Source organism: Orcinus orca, chromosome 13 (assembly GCF_937001465.1).
Source record: "Orcinus orca chromosome 13, mOrcOrc1.1, whole genome shotgun sequence".
Taxonomy (NCBI): domain Eukaryota; kingdom Metazoa; phylum Chordata; class Mammalia; order Artiodactyla; family Delphinidae; genus Orcinus; species Orcinus orca.
Genome location: NC_064571.1, coordinates 31,287,472 through 31,308,810, shown reverse-complemented (window position 1 = coordinate 31,308,810; position 21,339 = coordinate 31,287,472). Strand labels below are relative to the sequence as shown.

The 21,339-nt window shown below is 51.9% G+C and overlaps 1 protein-coding gene across 21 annotated transcripts in view; it reads left to right on the top strand.

Annotated features, from left to right (window-relative positions):
* Positions 1 to 3,091: 3,091 nt before the first annotated feature.
* DYSF (dysferlin) overlaps positions 3,092 to 21,339 on the top strand; it is a 223,761-nt gene continuing 205,513 nt past the window's right edge. For 8 of the 21 annotated variants that reach the window (XM_004277066.3, XM_004277062.3, XM_004277064.3 and 5 more), the window contains exon 1: positions 3,093 to 3,739. In XM_004277066.3, the coding sequence (XP_004277114.2) occupies positions 3,652 to 3,739 (88 nt within the window). In that variant the 5' untranslated portion in view covers positions 3,093 to 3,651. Of the gene's footprint in view, positions 3,740 to 14,587; positions 14,820 to 21,339 lie in introns of those variants that run through there. The other 13 variants (XM_004277057.3, XM_033400471.2, XM_004277052.3 and 10 more) reach the window with 4 other exon arrangements.

Genomic DNA, 21,339 nt, shown 5'->3' with positions numbered 1-21,339 from the left:
GAGGAGTGGTGAGAGGGTGTTTTAGGAAGGAGAGGTTGAAAGCTGGGAGCCAAAAACGACGCATATTCACCTCCAAGGCCATCTCAGAATTCATGGGCAGAAAGACTCATGAGAGATGGGATCCAGAAACAACTAGAAGGGTCTCTTTCTCTCTGTTCCCTCCCCCCTCCCCCATCATCTCTTTTTCTCTGACTGCAGAACTTTCTCCACTTCTCCCTGCATGGAGCTCTTTCTGAGGCTCTGTCTTATTCATCTGAGCTCCAGCCACACACAGAAGCTAGCATCTCAGTTCCAAATTCTTGGGAAAGATCATCGAATTGCTTCCGCTTGAATCTGGTGTCTTTCCCTGTCTCCAGGGGGTTAGTCTCAGAGAACATGGTTTTTTTTTTTTTTTTTTTTTTGAACATGGTTCTTTTAAATAGAGAAGACACCCCAAACATGTTCTATATATTGAGGAATAAAGTTGGGGGGCATTCCCACTAGGGGTTCACATCTGTACAGATGTGGCTATGCATAAAAAGTTTGAAGAGGACTTGCCGCGTGAATAAACAGTGTAGAGAAGTTGCAAAGGGGATGTTTAACCTATAAAGAAAACTGATTCTTGTCAAATCACTTGAGTCACATTGTATTTGCAAGCAGCTAAGTGTTTCTTGGATCCAATTTTAGCTCTGCCTTACAGCAGGTTCGTGTTACTTTATGCATTTGAATAGAGCCAAACTGTACTTCTTTAAAAATAGAACATAATTTGGACTTTCCCTAGATCAACAGGGCCTCTTGCCCTTCTTCTCAATGAAATCAAGTTTTACTCCCTATTTCGTACCCTTCTCTAAAACTGGAACCTGGCAAACTCCTGCCACATACGAGGCACCCTATATACGTTGGTTGAATGAATGAATGAATGAATCAGCCAATGACTCCATCCAAAGGTTATTTCTCCAGCAACACATAAAGGCCAAGTTCAGCAGCAAGAAGCTTGATCTACTCCACCTGCTTACAGAACATCCCTCCCAGTTCCTCCCAGCTTTCCTTCATTCCATCTCCACTTTCATCACCTTGGGCCAAGTCACCACCATGTCTCACTTTGACCCTCTGCTATAGCTTCTAACTGGCCTCTTCACCTCCACTCTGGCCCTTTGCACCCCATTCCCCCCAAAGCAGCCAGAGATGCTGAAAAGTAAACCAGATCCTGTCATCCCTCTGGACCTGGCGGGCCCTAGGCAGCTTCCCACAGGCCCTGTGTGGTTCTCTTCAGCCTCATCTCCTCCAACGCTCCCTCCCCCTAATCTGCACTCCAGTCAGGATGTTCTTTCTTCCTGGACTCTTCCCAGGACCGTGACCCAGAGCATTTCCTTCCTTCTCTTGAGAAGCCTCTTGTCCTCTGCCCCAACCTCAGTCTTGCCCAGTAAACTCCTAACTGGCCTTCAGATCTCATCTCAAATTACCTCTCACTGTCCGGGGATGAGATGAGGGCTCCCTACTATCTGCCCTCACACACCACCATTTTCTATCCTTTATTGTACTTATTGTAATGTTGTAAGATTAGCTTGATTACTCGATAAGCGTCAGTTTCCCCCACTGAAGTGGAAACTCTGTGAGGTCAAGGACTATATTAATTTTCTCAGGCTGCCGTAACAAAATACCACAAACTGGGTGACTTAAACGACAGAAATTGGTTTTCTCACAGTTCTGGAGGCTAGAAGTCCAAGATCAACCTGTCAGTCGGCAGGTCTTGTTTCTGTTGAGACCTCTCTCCTGGGCTTGCAGACGGCCCCCTCCTTGTGGTGTCCTTGCATGGTCTTTCCTCTGTGTGCGTGCTTCCCCGGTGTCTCTTCATGTATCCAAATTTCCTCTTCTTACAAGAACCTGTCAGGTTGCATTAGATTAGAGCCTACTCTGACAGTCTCATTTTAACTTAATGACCTTCTTAACTGGGGTTAGTGCTTCAATGTACAGATTTTGGGAGAACACAATTCAGCCCATAACAGGGACCATGTCACTTATGTTCACCGTTGTGTCCCTGTCACCCAGGACAGTGCTTGGCATGTTGCAGGGCTCCATACATACCTGTTAAATGAATGATTAAATTTAAGCCCCTCATTTTACTTTTCCCCCAACCACATATTGTGCTAGAGGCAAAGAAGAGGCACAGATTGCAGCCGGAGAACTATAAGTGACCACAGTGTCTGCTATTCTGATCTTAAAATCACAGACCTTTGGGGGAGTGTTGCTACCTCCTGGTACCTTCACATAAGGCAAAGCGAGCCCCCTGTCAGCAGCTGACCCTTCCTGCGCTGGGAGTGTGTGCTACCCCCATGGGCTGCTGGGGGAGAAGTTTTGCTGACAGCTGACAAGTTTTGCTGACAGCACACCCACACCCATCCAAGTGGCCCACTTTAGAAGGTGAGTCACCCATCTGCTGGGAGTGGGTCCACACAGCTCCCGGAAAGCAGTTTAGCAACAGGTACTAGGGCCTAAAAAAAAGGCATGTCCTGTGCCCTTATAATTCCAAAGCTAGGAATCCCATCTGAGGAACAAGCAGAGGGGGGCTCAAGATGGGTTTATATCCCAGTTTTTATATAAAAAACGATTTCTCACTACTCTGATGATAAGAAACTGGGAAGAGCCTCAATGTGCAGCAGTGGGAGAAAGCTTTGGAATTTAAGACATTCATATGATAGAAAATTAGGTAGCTGTTGAAAAAAATTGTTTATAAAGAATTTTTAATGATGCAAGAAAATGGTACATGAAAAAGCAGGACACGGAACTGCACAGACACTCTGATCTCAGGTGTACAATAAAGACTAATTTACGTGCATATATGCATGCAATGCACAGGAAAAAATCTGGGCTGGTAAATAAACAAATGTTAATACTGTATTTTTCAGACTCAGTGATTTCTTTCTTTTATGATTTTGTGTTAAAAGTGTCATGTGTTGTTTTTATAACCAGAGAAGAGCGGTACAAAGTTTTTAAGGCAGCCGGCGCTGCCCGTCAATGAAATTCCTCAGCTCTGGTCTTCTCTCGAGAAAGCGCCGGCCCCGCGCCTGCTCCCCAGCGCGTCCCCGGGGCGGTCCGGCCGGCTGGCTCCGAGGGGGAGTGCTGGAATCCCCGCGGCGGGAGGAGGCGACGGGCTTGGCGTTGCGCACACTGCCGGAGGTGGAAGGTCAGGGGAGGGACAAAGCCCTTCTCCCGTGCAGGAGCGAGATCTGAACTGCGCTGGGCGCCCGGACCCCTGGTCCAGCCCTCAGCCCTCGCGGCCGCCGCCCAGTCCGCTGTTCCACCGACAGGTGCAAAATGCCGTGTCATTGGGAGAGTCTGCGGCCGGAGCATTGAATTACAGCTTAGCCGAGCCCGGGTAGGGCGGCGGGGGTGGAAGGTGAGCAGAAGCCCCTGTTCTCCTCGGAGCACCCGCTGACAAGCGGGCTGAGCGCAGCCGGGGCGCGGACCGAGTGGAGCCCACTGAAGCAGCCCGGGACTGGCCTGTTCCTCTTTAAGAGCCGCTGCTCTGAGCCGGGAGCCAGTGATCCAAGCCGTTCTCCCTCCGCCGGCTCTCTCCAGTGAGGGAACCCACGAGCTGCGCCTCGACCGTCCCCGACCTTCCCCAGCCCTCTCCGCGCCCTGGGCGCACTGGGCCCTGACTCCCCGCCAGTCATGCTGAGGGTCTTCATCCTCTACGCCGAGAACGTCCACACCCCGGACTCCGACATCAGCGATGCCTACTGCTCTGCGGTGTTTGCAGGTAGGAGGGGCCCGCGATCCCTCCCGGGAGGGGAGGATGGGGTCGGAGAGGAGACGCCGCGGCTCTCCATCCCGGAGAGCACTGGGACGTGAGAGGACAGACTCCTCGCTGCTTTGAGTGTTGCAAAAACACACACCCTCGGAGAGAGGCGACTCAGAGGGAAATTGAGGCAAGAGGGAGAGGTGGCTGGGCGGCCTGGAAGCTGAGCCCGGGTTGGGGCTGAGAGGGGCCTGGAAGACGGGGCCAGCATCTTTCCTCGCACTCTCAGGATCTCTTAAAAGAGGCCTTTCCAGGTTGTGTGCTGCAAAGCGTTTTACTGCAGGGCTCCCCGCCTCTCCCCGGAAGACTGGTGTCCGGACTATTTGTAATCCAGCTCTTCCCGCCCCCCGCCCCCTCCCTGCGCCCCGGCCCGGGCCTGGCGGCTCTCCTCGGCCTTCGCTCTCTATTACAGGCTGGGCCGGCAGGCAGGCGGCCACTGGGGGCAGAGGCATCGCCCATCGGTCCAGGGATCCTACCCTTGCTTTGGGCACAGGATGCGGGAAATTTAGCATGTTGGGGGTGGTAGCTCCATCATCAGATTGAGGCTACCTTGAGCAGGGGAGCCTGCTCCCCTATCAGATTGAGACCTCCCACAGGAAGGTCTTTTCATGGTGATGAACGGCCTACTCCGGGAGGTGAAGGCAGGGCCCTGTCTGCTTCTCTGCGACGCCCCTCTGGGTGGAGCCAGAGCTGGGGTCTCCACAGCTGGGTCTGTGGGTTTGGAGCCATACTGAGGGAGAAGGACCAGAGGGCAGGAGTGTGGGAGCCCACCTCCCCACCCGCCCTGTGGGTTCACTCTCAGCCTCTGTTAGTTACCTGTCATTCCCTTTCTACCCCGGAGACCTGGCTACATCCCAGGCCTCTGGCAATCATAGCATCGGCTGGTCCCTGGCCATCCAGCAGACATTCCCTTTCAGTTTCACAAGCTCCTGGATCTACCTGTTCCCAGACGCCCCTGTGCCCATGTGTCCCCGGACACATGCACACCTGAAGTGCCTGTGACACCTGCAAGTTCCAAGGAGTAGAAACTCACAGAATGCAGGCATGTGTCCATAGCAATGTGCACACACACACACACACACACACACACACACATACACACATTCCTGGGTGTGAGATTTTGGGTTTCTCGAGGAGGAGAAAGAAGTGTGCCCCAAAGGGGGTAGAAGGAGTGGGAGGTGACACTCCAGCTGTGCTCTTTTCCTAACGCGTTGCTTTGACCTGTTCTGACCAGTTTCCCACAGTTGCCTTCAGAAATGAGCTTTATGAAGGTGTTTCCAGGAGGAGAACGAGGGCACCAATCGGGGGCCTCCACGCTTCCTCTGAAACCTTGGCTCTGGGCAGGCCAGGCCAGTGGTTCATCTGCATGGCCCAGACTAGCAGCCTGGCTGAGGGCCCTGGGCTGAGAGCTGCAGACCTCCAGGGAGCACCATTCACTCTGTAAATAGCCCCCTGGCTGAGGGGAGGAAGGATACATTGCTGCCAGAGGGAAAACAGGCACCCTGTGCTTTAAGCAGCCACTCCCGCCCCAGCACCCCTCGCCTGGCACAGGGCCCCCTGAGGGCTGAGCACCCTCTGGAGCTGTCCAGTGCACAAATGAAATGCAAGAAGGGTCACCTTGGAGCCCCTGCCTCTGTTCTCAGGGGTCTTGTCTCCTCTGGCGTCCACTCAGCCTGAACCAGACTTTCCCCCACCTTCTCTGACCACACCCCCAGCTCCCAACACCTCCCTGCAGGACAACACACTTGACTCAGCCTTCATGGCGCCCCTCCCCAGACCAAGCTCAGAACCCTAGTAAGAGAAAGGAAAGAATGAATAATGAATAATGAAAGGGGAAGCACTTTCTCACCCCGGAAGTGCTTTACCTAGAGAAATCCTATTGGTGTGGCTCCTCTCCTGTCGTCATGGAGCAATTGCCCCATCCTGCATCCTTGCCCTGACTGAGCCCTTCCCCACATTTGTCTGTCTGCTGTCAGTCTGCAGTCCTCCCCTTGGCCTGCAGCCTGGCTCCTCTGGGTGGGCTCCCCCTTCCCTGGCGATGAACGAGGTACACTGTCTGTGCTGACTGGGAGGGTCCCCAGCCTTCACAGGGGGCCTTCTGGATCCCCCCCACTCCCAGCCATCACAGTCACTGCCAAGCAGTCATGGGGAGCGCAGGCCCTCCCTCCCCCACCCTTGGCCACAGTCCACCTCCTGCGTGTTGGCCAAGCTCTTCACTCATGTCCAAATTTGGCCTCCCTGCGGCATTCGGGCCTGCTCACCCTCCTTATCCCGACCGGGGCCAGGTTGGTGAGTGATTATTCAGAAGGCTCTGTCTCAGGGACACACTCCTCAGAGCAGAACACCCTTCTGGGAAGGCTTCCCGCACCAGCTGGCCTGGACCTGGCTTTCCCAGACCTTCTGGTTTTAGGGCCCACAGACCTCCTCCTTTGGTTACCTATTTGTAATATCTCATAATTTCACAGGTGCCTCTGCGCACGCATACATTCATTTCCTGCTCACGGTAGCTTTGTAAGGCCAGTGGGCAGGGATATCATCCCCTTTTACAGATGAGCAGATAGGCCCAGAGAAGGGCAGGGGCCTGACCAAGGTCACACAGTGGCCAAAGCACCCCTCCCACCCCCATCATCACGCCCTCTGTTGTTCTCAGCGTCCACGCTCATGAATAAGAAAGTGCTTTGGAATGCATACCATGCACTGCCCACACATGAGGCAGCCTGGGCCTGAGCCAGAACAGGGGAGGGCTGTGTGGGGGGTACCCAGCATGGGCTGAGTCAGAGTCGGGGGGAGTGCAAGGCTGCAGGGAGGGCAGTGTATGACGAATGACCCAGAGATGCAGGATTCCAATTTTGAAAAGTGTATTCATCGCAAGCAGAGAGAATGGTCATTCATTAAGCACAATGTACCATTTTCAGATGCCGTTTCTTCAAAACCCCACAACGATCCTGTGAGATATATTTAACTGATACTGTGCTTACTAGGTGTGAGCGCTGTTCTAAATGGAGCTCACTTACTATGAGTTCTATCGTGTTCGAGTTGTAATTTGTACCAGGCCGTTGTATGTAGACGCTTCATCCTCCTAGCAACCATATATGGTAGCAACCATTATCACCCCCGTTCTACACCAGAAAGAGGTTCAGTCATACACTAGTAATTAGTGGAATCAGGATTCAGGCCCACACACTCTGGCTCCAGAACCCGTCTTTAACTGCTCTACCATTTCTCTCTGGTCTTAGCTCTGATTTATAAGAGACAAGCAGTAAAAGGTGGAGGGGCAGGACCCAGGTCTGGCTCACACCCCAGAGACCAGTCTCAGTCTGCACGTGGCCCCCTCACACCCTGCCTTATCTCACACATTGTCCCTGCTGCCACCCACTCTCGTTCGCCCTCAGGCCCTGACATCCCCACTCTCATTCTCTGGTCTGGAGGATGCTTTCTTATCTCAGAGGGGTCTCTGCCCCTCTGCATCACCCTCTCTGCATCTCATAGGACCAGTCACCAGTTGGCCCAGGATGCTCCCTCTGGGCAGTACTCTTGTGCTAGGCCATCTCAAGGCCTCTGTTAGGCCTGTGATGGCTGTTCAGGGACTGATAAGCTAAGGCTAGGGGCATGCGTCATGTAGCACTGAGGTGGGCAGCCTGCAGTGGGTGTGGCAGGCACTTGGGGGCCTCTGGAAAAGGGGCACTGTAAGCATAGGCCCCAAGCTTAGCCAATCCAGTGGGGTGGAGGGGCTCAGGGGTGCAGATAGCTGGCAGCCTTGGTCACATTCCAGTGGGATGAGAGCATGGAACAAGAATGAAAGGACGGTAGCTGAGAGTGTTGTGGACCCAGACTGCCTGGGACCTTGGATTTGGAATCCCAGCACTGTCATTTTCCAGCTGTGTGTCTTTGGACAAGTTACTTAACCTCTCTGTGTCTCAGTTTCCTCATCTATAAAGTGTTGATAATAATAGTACCTGCTTTGGAGGGATGATTCTGAAGAGTTTATGTGTTAATCCACATAATACACTTTGAATAGTGCCTGGCACTTAAATACATGTTAACTATTTTACTATTATTATATATGTTTATATATATATTTATTATAATTATGGTTAACATGTATTGTACATATACTAACAAATCACTGCACACATCCAAAAAGCCTTTCACTATCTTTTTTGCCTGGTCCGGCCTATCACCAGCTCTGTTGGTTCATCTACTGTCCTACCAGACTGGGCACAATGTGCTGAGGAGTGAGTGGCCATCCCCTCGGCCCCAAGGGACCCTGGTCCTGTCTCCTCTGGCTGCTCCCCCCGCACCCCCCGGAGCAGTCGCTTCTGAGGCCAAGACATATGTCCACTTGCCTGCCGGCTGGCTGTGACCCTCACCATTGGGCTAGATCTTTCTTGGAAAAGTGACTCCCTGAGCCCACAAACCTTCTCAGTCCCTCTCCCCAGGCCAAAATCTGTTTCTTTCTTTTCTTTTCTTTTCTTTTTTTTTACATCTTTATTGGAGTATAATTGCTTTACAGTGGTGTGTTAGTTTCTGCTTTATAACAAAGTGAATCAGTTATACATATACATATGTTCCCATATCTCTTCCCTCTTGCGTCTCCCTCCCTCCCACCCTCCCTATCCCACCCCTATTTCTTTCTTTACTTCCTGCATGCTGGTCTCTTTCCAGATTGGTTCATTAGGCTGAAATGTTAGCAAGAAGAGCACTAACATCTATTGTGCACCAGGTAGGCACTGGCCTGGAAACTTTAGTGTTTGCTGTAATCCTCCTAACAGCTCTGTGAAGTAGCATTCTCTCGATTTCACAGAAGTGGAAACAGACTCTGAAAGGTCAAATCTCACGTCTTGGGACACATGGCTAGAAAAGGGTGCACTGGGATGGACGCAGGGCCATCTGATTGTTCCTGCTATGGGAGAGTTCTTCCCAGGCAGTCGGTCACATGACCATGGCCATAACCAGAATCACTGCTGTATGTGCAGTCTACACCCCGACACCCCTGGTAGACACGTGACTGCCTCTCTAATCCCAGCTGGTCGGATTGGGATATCCTTGGGACACAAATTCTTCAATGAATGTGAGCGGGGAGGGCAGAAGGAGGCATTGGACCATCCTTACTCCTGTAAGTTTTTGGACTTTGGCAAATGTGCCCTGAGGAATCCTGTAAGCTCACATGCAGAGTGTTCGTCTCCAGGTTGGTGTTATTGGAAGCAGAGGGCAAGGTTTATTTGCTTCCTGGGTACCCCATGTCAGGCCTTGGGAAAAAACAAGGCCCCAGACATTAGGAGAACTGAGCCAGAGGAGGCCAACTCCAAAAGCAAGAAGGGGCTCTCCTTGAAGTATCTCCTCCTTGACTGGCAGGGAGGAAGGACCCCATCTAGGTGACAGAAGAGGGTCACAAACCCACATGCCCATGGGAGCATGGCAGGTGGCGTAACTAAGGCCAGAGGGAGAAGCGCATGCATATTGGGTGAGTGGTAGCGAGTAGGGCGAGCCGAGATGCATGCTCCCGGCTGCAGGTGCCAGAGAGTCAGTGTTAGGCAGAAAATTAGGGATCGTGTGCCAGCTTCTCTGATTTTTCAAGGGATGCTATAAATCCAGATCTCCTTATGTTTAAAGTACAATTTTGTTATAAAACATTGTGTTGATCAAAGACAGCAGGTCTAGGTGCTGGATGTGTCCCAGGGGACACCAGTGGCAGCATCTGATGGTGTTTTGTTTAATCTGGGAGACCTTGGTTCTTGGACTCTCCAGGGAACAGGCAGCCAGTCTCCTCTCACTTGAGATTATCAGTCAGCACCTATCCATGACTACACCGATGGGGTAACAGGGGAGAGCCTTAGTCCCCTCCCCACCTTACCTCTTTTAGCTCTGAAATGTCTGTTGCCCTTAACATGAAATTGTAAGTAAAAACTGGGCTTGCTATGCAAATTCAGCTTCAAAGCAGGTCCCCTTGAGGCAGGAGATAGATGATCCCCAGGCTAAAGGGCTGGAGTTTGTCCCCTGTGGACAGATACTCCAAACAGCAGGAGGGAGGAGAAGCTAAGCCCTGCCCAGATAAGGGATAGAAGACCACATAGTCCTCATTCTCAGAAGTCAAGGAGACCTTCCCAACTACACACACACAGAAAAGCTCCTTGGAGGTCAAAAAGGGAGGGGGCGCCACCCCATAGTAAGTGATGTCAACCTACCCATAGGCCTATTCTCTAGAATCCATCTTGGCTAAGAGATGCGCACACACACAGAGGAGGACGCTGAGATATACCAAATATGGACTCAGAACCAGCAAAGCAAGATGACTGGCCAAAGGAAACCCAGAAGAAATGCCCCATAAAGGTCATTCAAACTACCACAACGGCGCGACTCTCTCTCTGAGCCCGCCCGTGTGTCTACCCACACGTACTCTTTTTCCTCCTAATAAACACTTTACTTGTTTCGCTACTCTCCGTTTCTTTGTGGAAATTCATTTTCTTGTCACTGGCCACCGGTCTAGTGGCTAGGATTTAGTGCTCTCACTGCCGTGGCCTGACTTCAATCTCTGGCCGGGAGCTGAAATCCCGCTTCAAGCCGCTGCAGGCCGAGGACACCCGAGACCACCCTTACCCACTTGCTACCCAACAGTGGCTCCTAAGCTGGCCTTGTCCCCTTTGCAGTGGGGCTGGAGTTTTCTGGGATGCCGAGGAGCCGCCCTTACCTGGGGCCTTAGGTAGGATGCAGACCTGGCTGTTGGTTAGCGAGCCCTAACTGATGGTGGGGGGCACAATGGTCTCTCTCACTCACATAATGGTTGATGTGTAGGCAGCCCAGGCTGGTAAAGTTCTGACCCGCCGGGCTGTCCAGGCCCCCGGATCCTTTCTGTCTTGTTTCTCTGCTATCCCCCGTGGTCCCTTTGACAACATGGTTGGTGTGGTGGATACTGTACTTGGCTCTCCAGTGTCCCTTCCACACCATGATGAGGCTGAGCCAGTGGTTCTCAAAGAGGATAGTACTGTCCCCTTGGGGGAATTTGGGATATGATGATTTGGGATATGTTTTCACTGCAGCCTGGGCAGGACACACATAGCCCTCCTGCTCATATCGCATCGGTCATCACCTGGTTTCCTGGCCACATCTAGCTCTGAGGGAGTTCTGGGAAATGTAGTCTATTTATGTGGGTGACCATGCTTCCAGGTCAATCTCCTTGGAACATTTCTATGGCAGGAGGGGAGAACATCTTTTTTTTTTTTTTTTTTTTGCAGTACATGGGCCTCTCACTGTTGTGACTTCTCCCATTGCGGAGCACAGGCTCCGGACGCGCAGGCTCAGCGGCTCACGGGCCCAGCCGCTCCGCGGCATGTGGGATCTTCCCAGACCGAGGCATGAGCCCACGTCCCCTGCATCGGCAGGAGGACTCTCAACCACTGCGCCACCAGGGAAGCCCCGGGAGAACATCTTTGAGGGGGCCAAGTTGAGGTCTCAGCACACTGTCCGCAAGAGCTGCATTCCTGTTGCAAGTCCCCTTGGGAGGAAGCCCCCTTGAGCACCGGCCCAAGGATGACATCCCCAAGGGAAGAGTCAGCCATCCTATCAGGGAGAAGTGAAGGGCAGCCAGGCTGGGAAGTTGGAAGTTGGGATGGGAAAAGAGGCCTCAGGAAGTGTCCAGGGCTCAGGCCACCAGCTGAGCAGGAGTGTGGAGACCCTGTTCCTTGGACATAAGCCAAGTGTTTGCAAAGGTCCCTTGGAATATTCCTCTGGAAGTATTAGATATGCCCCTACAGATTTCCTGTGCCCCCTCTGACCGATTAGAGCAGGGCTAGGGGGCAGGGTGTGGTGTGCTGGGGAAGGCAGCAACGTCAGGAATTATTGTGATGGTAAAAACTATCCTCGATCATCAGATCCAAAATTCCCCCTAGGGGGCAGTACTACCCTCCTTGAGAACAGCACACTTCACATCACAGGGTGGAAGGGACACTGGGGAGCCAAGTACAATGTCCATCACACCAACCCCAGGCCAGCCCTTCCTATCCACCAGGAACACCTGGCTGCCTGAGACAGACTGGGGCTCTCCCCTCATCGACCGACTCCACCATCTAGCTAGACATCAAACCAGCACTTAAACAAATAGTTACTGCTTCCAGTTGGGACAAGCGCTAAGAAGGAAAAGCGTTGCTGTGCAGTTGTTTGCCAGAGGACCCAGCCTAGACCAGGAGGTCAGAGGCTTCCCACGTAAGTGATGAAGCCTGAAGAGTGAGTGGGGGTGGCCCTTTAAGAGAGGGGGGAAGGCAGGTGCAGGTGGAGGTGACAGCAGAGCTTGGTGGGAGTTTGGAGGGAGCTCAGCATGTTCCAGAAACTGAGAAGTGAGGGGCTGAGGGGTCTTACCTTGTATGCAGAGGAAAGGGAGCCAGGCTTTATTCCAAGAGCATGGCAGGCCTTGGAGGGATTTTACAAGGGGAAAGACATGATTATATTTAAGATCACTTGGCTCCTGTGCGGATAATGGATCAGAGGTGACCAGCTAAGAGGCAGCCCAGGCAGGAGAGGGTGGTGGTGGAAATGCCTTGGTGGAGGTACTTGGATGCTGTGGGCACATAGATGGTACCAAAGTCAGTAAGGATGACTTAGGCTGCAAGTAAGTGAAATCCTACCTCAAAAAGACTTTAATAATAAACAGTCTTAAAGTGATTTTTTTTTTTTTGAGGTACGCGGGCCTCTCACTGTTGTGGCCTCTCCCGTTGCAGAGCACAGGCTCCAGATGCGCAGGCTCAGCGGCCATGGCTCACGGGCCCAGCCGCTCCACGGCATGTGGGATCTTCCCGGACCGGGGCACAAACCCGTGTACCCCTGCATCGGCAGGTGGACTCTCAACCACTGTGCCACCAGGGAAGCCCTTAAAGTGGTTTTTGTTCCCGATACAAGTCCTCTTGGGAGGAAGCCCTGTTTGTACCATGCCACAGTATGATCCAGAGACCTGGTGGACTCTGGGCATATACAGTGGACAGCTCCACAGTCACCCTGGACCCAGGCTGACTCCATTTTTCTCTCTGGTCTGCCGTCCTTGGTGTCTGCTACATCTTAGAGCTGGCCGGCAATTTGATCTACATGCTTCCTTATTCTCACGAAGCAGGAGAGGAAGTTGGGCTTGTCCCTTCACGGAGGATAAGTTATCCCTCCAGAAGAACAACTCGGGACATATGCCATCGCTGGACCAATAGCTATTGCCAGGAGATGGTCTCAGATAGGTCAGGATCTGGAGCTAGGGCTGGGGGTAGTACCCGAATAGTCGGGTTCTGCTGAGAGAGAGGAAGTTTGGATGTTGGAGAGGAAGTAAATGTCCAGCTCATCGTAAGGGTTAGTGGGGTCACCCAGGGAGAGTGGTAGAGTCAGGAGGAAGAGGGCGCAAGCCAGCTAGAGAAGGTGCAGCCTTTAAGGTTGGGGAGAGGACAGCCTCAGACTTGTCATCGAGTGGATGAGGGGGTAGGATCTAGTGCCCAAGTGCCCAGCGGGGCTTAGGAGTACGAATGATTCGTTTATAACAGCAGGAGAAAGAGCAAAAGATTTGGGTGCAGAAGCTGATGGAGTTAGGAGGCGGGGAACCTGAGGAAGTTCTCTACTTTGCATATAAAAAGCAAACTGAGAGCGAGGATGGTGATGGGGTGTTGTAGGTTTGGGGAGAGAAAAGTATGAAATAGTTGTCTAGGAGAGAGGGAGATTGAAGAGGCTGTGGTGATGTAGTAGTTCCCTATCAGCACTCAGGATCCACCAGAGTCAGGGGTGGGAAATAACAGGTGAGACCAGCAGGCTAGCTGTGTTATTCTCCAACACCTTTAGTGCTTAGCGGGCTGGGGTGGACTAGGCAGGGCTGGATTTCACCACGTTGCTGTTTAGCCACCTGAAAATGCTGGATCTTCAAAACAAGCGAAGAGAAAGAGAGCTGTGATCTTGTGCAGCAGAATGACGATAACTAGTCACTGAATTGAGGCTGAGTGAGGAAGCTAGTGAGGACCTGGGAGGTGGGAGGAGGGACAGTGCCTGTCGGGTGCTCGGTGCTGCAATGTAGGGGTATGGAGGTGAGAAGCCACCTGTGGCCAAGAAGTTCATCAGCTGGAAAGGAACCAGACGTAACACAGGAACGCACGCTAAAGGCTGTCACCACTCGAGGCTCACGCTCTAGGCAATTCCCCTCATGGTGAGGGCGAGGGGACCTAGAGATTGCTTTTGGGGATGTGGCAGGATACCGAGTGGGCAGGATGCAGACCTCCGCCTCCGGAGGCGGGTGACCCCAGACTGCTCTGGAGAAGGCTCAGAGGCTCTTCGCGAGAGTTCGAGCGTCGGAGTCTCTCGGACCTCCGGGGCACCGAGGGCGGTCGAGGGGGAAGGTGGGCCGAGGCGAGCGGCGTGGGCGCCAGGGGCTCAGGGCGCAGCGCGCGTTTGGCCGCTCGGCCCTCTCCTCCTCTAGCGCTCGCAGCGCTTGCAGTTTCCCGCGGACACACTCTGGTCTCTGAAGCCCCGTTTCCCCCACCTCCCGCCTTCGCACCCAGTTGCCCCTGGGCGCTTCGGGCAGGAGAGCAGTGGAAACGAGGTCGGCCTTGGTGCGCTCGGGGCCCGGGCGCGCTGGCCGGGCGGGTAACCGGGACGGTGCGGGCTCCCGCTAGCAGGCGGGCGGGCGACGCTTCCCAGCTGCGTAGCCGAGCCGTGCGCCCCGCGTCAGCTGCGCTTCCATTCCTGGCGGGGGCGGGGACCCGCGGAGGGGACCAGCGCCCCCGCCGGCGCCAGGCTGACCCCTGGCCCGCCCCGCCCTCCGCGGGCAGGGCGGATCCGGACCCGGGCCGGAGGGGAGGGTCCACCCAGTGGGTGTCCGGTGTCCTCGCCGCGGCCTCTCTCAGGCGCCGGGACTTCTCCCGCGGAGGCGACAGCTCGCTCCCCTCTGGTGCGGCTGCCTCGGAGCCGAGCGCTTGCTCGGTGGGGGCCGGCCGAACCATGCTGAGCTGCCAGCTGGTGAGGGCCAGCAACCTCCCCAGTGTGAAGAAGGACCGGCGCAGCGACCCGGTCGCCAGCCTGACTTTCCGAGGTGAGAGCCCCGTGGCCGTGGCGCCCGTGCGCCCGCGCCACCGACTCTGCGCGCGCACCGCCGGGTCTGCCGCCCTGGCTCCGGCGCTAACTGTAGTCCAAGCCATAGTTTCCTCCCCGTCAGCAAGGACAGAAATCTCAGAGAAATTTCTGTCCTATCTTCTGCCGAGGAGACGAGGAGGATGCAACCGAGCACGATAAATGCCACAGTGTTCAGAAATTTTGGAAAACCGGAAGTGCCATAACAGGTCGACAGTTAACACTTTTCTAAGACCGAAGCCCAGAGGGAATAACGTGCGAGCCCTTAGCGGGCAGTGATGAGGGCGGGGTTGGAGGATGGGTGCGGAAGAGAGAGGAATAGGATCGCTTAAAAACTGGGTGTGGAGACCGTGAAAGTTGTGTCTTGATTTCATTCATTCATTCGTCCATCTTTCTTCAGCACTGGCCATATTGAATCGGCCGTGTCTCAGTTGGGAGGAAAAGGGATAGAATAGAGCGGATGTAGCCTTGATACAAAAAATTTTGAGAGGTCAAGGAAGTTTTTTAAATGCAAAGAGCCTAAACACCTGCCTGTGGTACTTAGACCAGAGAGGGTCTCTCTGTTTGGGGCAAACACCCCAAAGGACTCAAACCCCGCCCCCTTCTCACCAGGCACCCTTAACTCCCGCCTCAAGGCAGACATTCCCACGGGAGGAGGTATCTCAGGAGGGGAAAGGGAAGAGGAAGGATCTGTCAAAATTAAGAGAAGGAACAATGGCAGTGAGTCAGGACCCCGGTTCTGCAAAGAAAGATAATTAAGGAAAGGGAGAGGGTTTTCCTCTTACCACGAGGTGTATCCTGTGGTTTTGTGGAATTAAAAAACGTGTGCGGCGCAAAAGGTGGTCAAACGGAGAGGGACAAGTGGCTGGTGTTTTCAGGAGGTTAGAAAAAGGTGGGAACACCAAGGGGGCTCTTTAGCTCTGACCCACGATCGCCATCTTCTCCCCAAGCACCCCAAAATGATGATAACCATAGATGAAAGACACAGTTTGGCAAAGTGAGAACTAACTGTAGCTTTTATTCTTTGATGTGTGACCATTTACATTTTATTCCTCTTTTGAAAAGTGTGAGTCGAAACAGTTTAGAAAACTCTTCTGTTTTCATTAATTGGTGATATTCCTGGGTGCCTACTATGAAATGCAGCATCCAGACAAGGTCCCTAGTTCTCCCTTAGGTTCAGATTCTGCTTAAGCCATTCTTGTGTGGAAATGATGGGACCAACACTGGCTGGGAAAGAAGCTCCCCAAGGACCCTGAGCCCAGGGCCCTTCATCAGCCTGGGTCTCTTAGATGCTTTGGACTTCTTTTGCATCTGTTCACTACTCTCTTTCCCTGGTTCTCTAACAGTTTTGTGGTAGCTACTAATCTCCCCATTCTGCAGACAAGGAAATGGAAACCTGGGGGCATGTCCTGGTCATGGCAGGGAGTGCTTGGAGCGGGCAGTGCCCTTGAGTCCAAATCAATTGAGGTCCCTCTTGGCTGTTACCCCAGCCCAGGTACCCCAAGCACATGCACCTGCTGTCCTCTCCCCATCTCTGCATTCCCCTCCCTTTATAATGCCTTACTATTTATTTGCACTGACAAGCTCCTAGCAAAACTGAAATATAACGGAATGTACCATCTCCAGCTGTTCAAAGTCTATTTATCTTTCAAAGCCCAGCTACAATGCCACCTTCTCCAGGAAGGCACCCAGGATTCCCCTGGCTATCATTAGTCTCTCCTCTCTTAATGCACAGCACCTTGTTAGGTCTGCTAGTGCACTTGCCCCAGCTGGGCTGTGCTCAGTACTTTGCTCCATAATTAGGATCGCAGCATCTTGTCCTATTCATCAGGATGCCTGGGGCTGAGAGCAAACAGGTGGTACTCTCTAGTGTGTGCCCTTTCTGGCCCAGTTACTCACCATCTTCCAGATGTGCCTGGGAGTCTCAACAGCCTGAGGCAATGGTTTTCATGTTTTACTGTGCCTGAGAATCTTCTGGCGATTGTGCTTGAAAGACAGATTCCTGGGTCCTATCCATAGAGGTTCTGATGCAGCAGGTTTAAGTGACCTAAGAATTAGCATTTCCATACCTGATGCAGGCCATTTTGGAACCACATCTTGAGAGAAATTGATGTGAGATGTGGTGAAAGGTGAAATTAATGTGACCTCCCCCACCTGACAGGGGTATTCATGCTGGACTTTGGGGCTGAGTTGATGCTTAGGGAAAGGGGCTGTTAGAATCAGACCCAGAATTTACAGATCATCTAGCTTGGGGTACTCAACCCCGGTTGCACATCAGAATTGTGTGGAGAGCTTTCAGAAAAAACACTGCCAAACTCCCTGTCCCTCCTCTCTTGAAGCAAAACTTCTGGGGTGAGGGGCCCAGATATAGGTGTTTCCAAAAAATCTCCAAATGTACAGAAAGCACAATCAGGGGTGAGAAGCCTTGTCGGAACACATCATGGCACAGAGGGGACTGGACTGCTTGCAGAGAAGTCTCCGCACTGTGTGCTGGGCTCCCACTCGGAGCGGAGCCCGAGGAGCATGGGCCTGGCCAGGCCCACTTGTCTCACAGTTGTTCCGGGCATTCCAGGCTCAGATGTAATTTCAGGACCTGCCTCCCAAAATAGACTATGAGCTCTGGGAGGCTGGACTCTGAGGGCCCTTTTATGTGTTCCCTCTCTCAGGTCTTTAGGATAGAGGTTTTTAATGAATACTTATCACCCCTTTGTTCTTGTATTAATTATTTAGTTAGCGTGACTAACTACCATGAGTACCTGGGCCACGGTGGAGACTTTTGACTGACCATCTGCGTGAATGGGCAGCTTCATTTCCTATAGCATTTAATGAGCTGGACTTCTCTTCTGCCCTGCCCATTTCCCACCCTCTAATGTCATGATTTACATCCCTTCATTCATGCATTTAGTTCATTGAACAAATATTTATTGAGCACCTACTACATGCTGGGTGCTGTTCGAGGGGCTGGGGATGCATCCAAGGACAAAACCAGATCCCTGTTCCCTTGGAGCTCAAACATCTGATTTCCTTGAAGTTTGGATCTCCTGTGCCCCCACTTAGTGACTTTCTACCCTGCTTCCTCCAGGCTCACCAGCCAGAACCCGAGTCATTACTGCCCCTTCCCTTTCCCTCCTCCCATCAGTCCTCTCTTCCTCCCCGTGTCTCTCCAGTCGCTCTCTCTCCCTTCCCCCCTCCCCTCTCATCTATATCCTGGGGAATCTTATAGAACCACCTGTAGGTGGGCCCACGTGACTTACCTGTATAGGGAAGGTGAGCTGCAAGGACACCGGACTCTCTGAATCTAGCTTTTTGAATATTAAAAGTTACTTTAGGGCTTCCCTGGTGGCGCAGTGGTTGAGAGTCCGCCTGCCGATGCAGGGGACGCAGGTTTGTGCCCCGGTCCGAGAGGATCCCACGTGCCGCGGCGGAGCGGCTGGGCCCGTGAGCCATGGCCACTGAGCCTGCGTGTCCGGAGCCTGTGCTCCGCAACGGGAGAGGCCGGCCCGCGAACCGCAAAAAAACAACAACAACAACAACAACAAAAAATTACTTTAAAGCATGGAAAATAGCCTGTTTTCTTTAGGTGAACGTAACATGTACTCAATGTAAAAAAGGATGAGACAAAACTAAAAAGTAGCCCCCTATCCTTATACTTCAAATTAACTTGTCAACAATTTGACGTTTTCCTCCAAGATTCTTTTTTCTCTTTTTTTTTTTAAAGCAATTTTAGTGTGAAATTTAACACCTAAGTAAGTACATAATATATAAATGTACGCTTTAATGCAGTTTTTCTCAGTTGGCGATTTTGTTCCTCGGGACATTTGGCAATGTCTGGAGACCTTTTGGGTTGTCACCGCTGGGTGGGGATGAGGTACTATTGGCATCTACTGTGGGTAGAGGCCAGGGATGCTGCTAAACGTCCTACAGTGCACAAGACAGCTCCATGACACCCGCAACAATGACTTATCCATCCCCAGAAGCTAACACGGCCAAGGTTGAGGAACCCTGCTTTAATGGATAAATTATGAAGGGAACACCCATGTCTGTCACTCAGGTCAAGGAATTGAACCTTACCGGTCCTACCCCTCCACCAGAAGTCCCTAGACCCCTTGCCTTCCTCCCTAGAGATGATCCCATCCAGATATCTTTTTTCCAGATGTTTGCATATTTACGTTTTCACTCAGTAAGAAGCCAGGGGCATTTTTGTATCAGTAAATATTCTTCTGCACACCTTCTAAGTTTTATTTTATTACATGGATGTGCCATAATTCAGTTAATGAACCCCCTATTAAGGAATATTTAGGTTGTATCAATTTTTTAATATTTATATCCAAAGCTTAAATTATACTGTCACTATGAGAAATATCCTGGTGACTAAATCTTTGCACACTTATTTAACTATTTCCTTTTGGTAAATACTGGAAGTGGCGTTGCTGTGTCAGAGGTTATAGACATATTTAAGGCTTTGCCACATTTCCCAAATTGCTATCCTGACAGTCTGTACCAACTTTATCTTCCCATTAGCTGAGTTTGAGGGCTTATTTTCTTATAATTCTGCTAACACAAAGCATTATCATGCAAATTTTTAACAATTTCTTAGGTTCAAATAGTATTTGTGACCTTTCGATGTTATTGCCTATTTACATTTATTTCTTACTGAATTGCTTTTTAATTTGCCCAGTTTGGGAGGGAAGAGATGTTTGTCTTTTTCTTCATTAGTTGTGAGTCCTCTTTACATATTAAGGACATTAAGATGTTGTCATAGATGTTTAAAATATCTTCCCCAGTTCTAATTGGCCTTCTGAGTTTAAAGACTACCCCTCCTAGAGAGCATTCCATCACAGCCAGTATATTCACCTGCCACCACCCCTTCCTGACGACTCATTTTCTGGAAAGTATGCTTTCAGTTAAGATTTAGAAAATTGAGATCGAGGTGGGAGTTCTTGAGGTGAGAAGAGTAGGGCTCTGCTAGGGAAGCAGGGAGTGACTGCTGCCCAGCTTGGGGTGTGCAGGCTTAAGTCAGGGCACAGATGGTGGGGCAAGTATCAGAGTTATCAGAGTCTGCCTACCCTTTTTGTTAGGGGGTATCTGTGCCAAGAAGTAAAGCAGGCCTTCCCTCAGCAGAAGCCAGGGCTACCTTTTCTCCATTTACCACCATTTCTTTTGTCCACCAGTTTTTGGTTTTCTGCTGGTTACTTTGAATTTCTATCGCTTTGTTTATCTGATGGGTATTCTTTTTTTTTTTAATCAATTAATTTATTTATTCTTGGCTGCATTGGGTCTTCGTTGCTGCGTGTGGGCTTTCTCTAATTGCGGCGAGCGGGCTTCTCATTGCTGTGGTTTCTCTTGTTGCAGAGCACGGGCTCTAGGCGCACGGGCTTCTGCAGTTATGGCACGCAGGCTCAGTAGTTGTGGATCTCGGGCTCTAGAGCGCGGGCTCAGTGGCTGTGGCGCATGGACTTAGTTGCTCTGCTGCATGTGGGATCTTCCTGGATCAGGGCTTGAACCTGTGTCCCTTGCACTGGCAGGCAGATTCTTAACTGCTGCACCACCAGGGAAGTCCCTCTGATGGGTATTCTAATGAGGTGTCAAGAGAGTGCCCAGCCCAGAGCAAGTCCTCTATAAATATTTGTGCACTAAATGAGAGACTGCATTGAGGTTGCCTGCACGATCTGAAGGTGCCCTGCCTCTTTGACAGTGGGTCCTGTTACCTGACTGGTGGGCAGAAACAACCCGTCTCTCTCTCTTTGGGAGTCCCAGATGCCCCATCTCCTCTTCTCTCTGCTCCCTCTCTAGGTGAACAGCCCCACCAGCACTCATGCATCCCTGTCAGAATCTGAGATGTGCTCTGCTCCCACCACCACTTCTGCCTTCCCCACCCAGATGCCTGTCAGTAGACCCCAGGCCTGCTACTTGTGTCCTCACCATCTTCCACCTGGACTTAAAAAAAAATTGTGTTAAAATACACATAATATAGGGCTTCCCTGGTGGCGCAATTGTTGAGAGTCCGCCTGCCGATGCAGGGGACACGGATTCGTGCCCCAGTCAGGGAAGATCCCACATGCCGCGGAGTGGCTGGGCCCGTGAGCCATGGCCGCTGAGCCTGCGCGTCCGGAGCCTGTGCTCTGCAACGGGAGAGGCCACAACAGTGAGAAGCCCGCGTACCGCAAAAAAAAAAAAAAAAAGACATATTGGTCAACTCACTCAATTGATGTCATGGCCTGCTAATGGGTCCCAATTTGCAGTTTGAAAAACACCACCCTAGGGACTTCCCTGACGGTCCAGTGGTTAGGACTCTGCGCTTCCACTGCAGGGGGCACGGGTTCGATCCCTGGTCAGGGAACTAAGATCCTGCATGCTATGCAGTGTGGTCAAAAAACAAAAAGGAGAAAGAAAAAGAAAAAGACTACCCTACAGCCATGGGTGACTGTGGTCTCGGAGTGTGGGTTGAGTTGGGGTGGGTAGGCTGGGGAAACAAGTGAAGA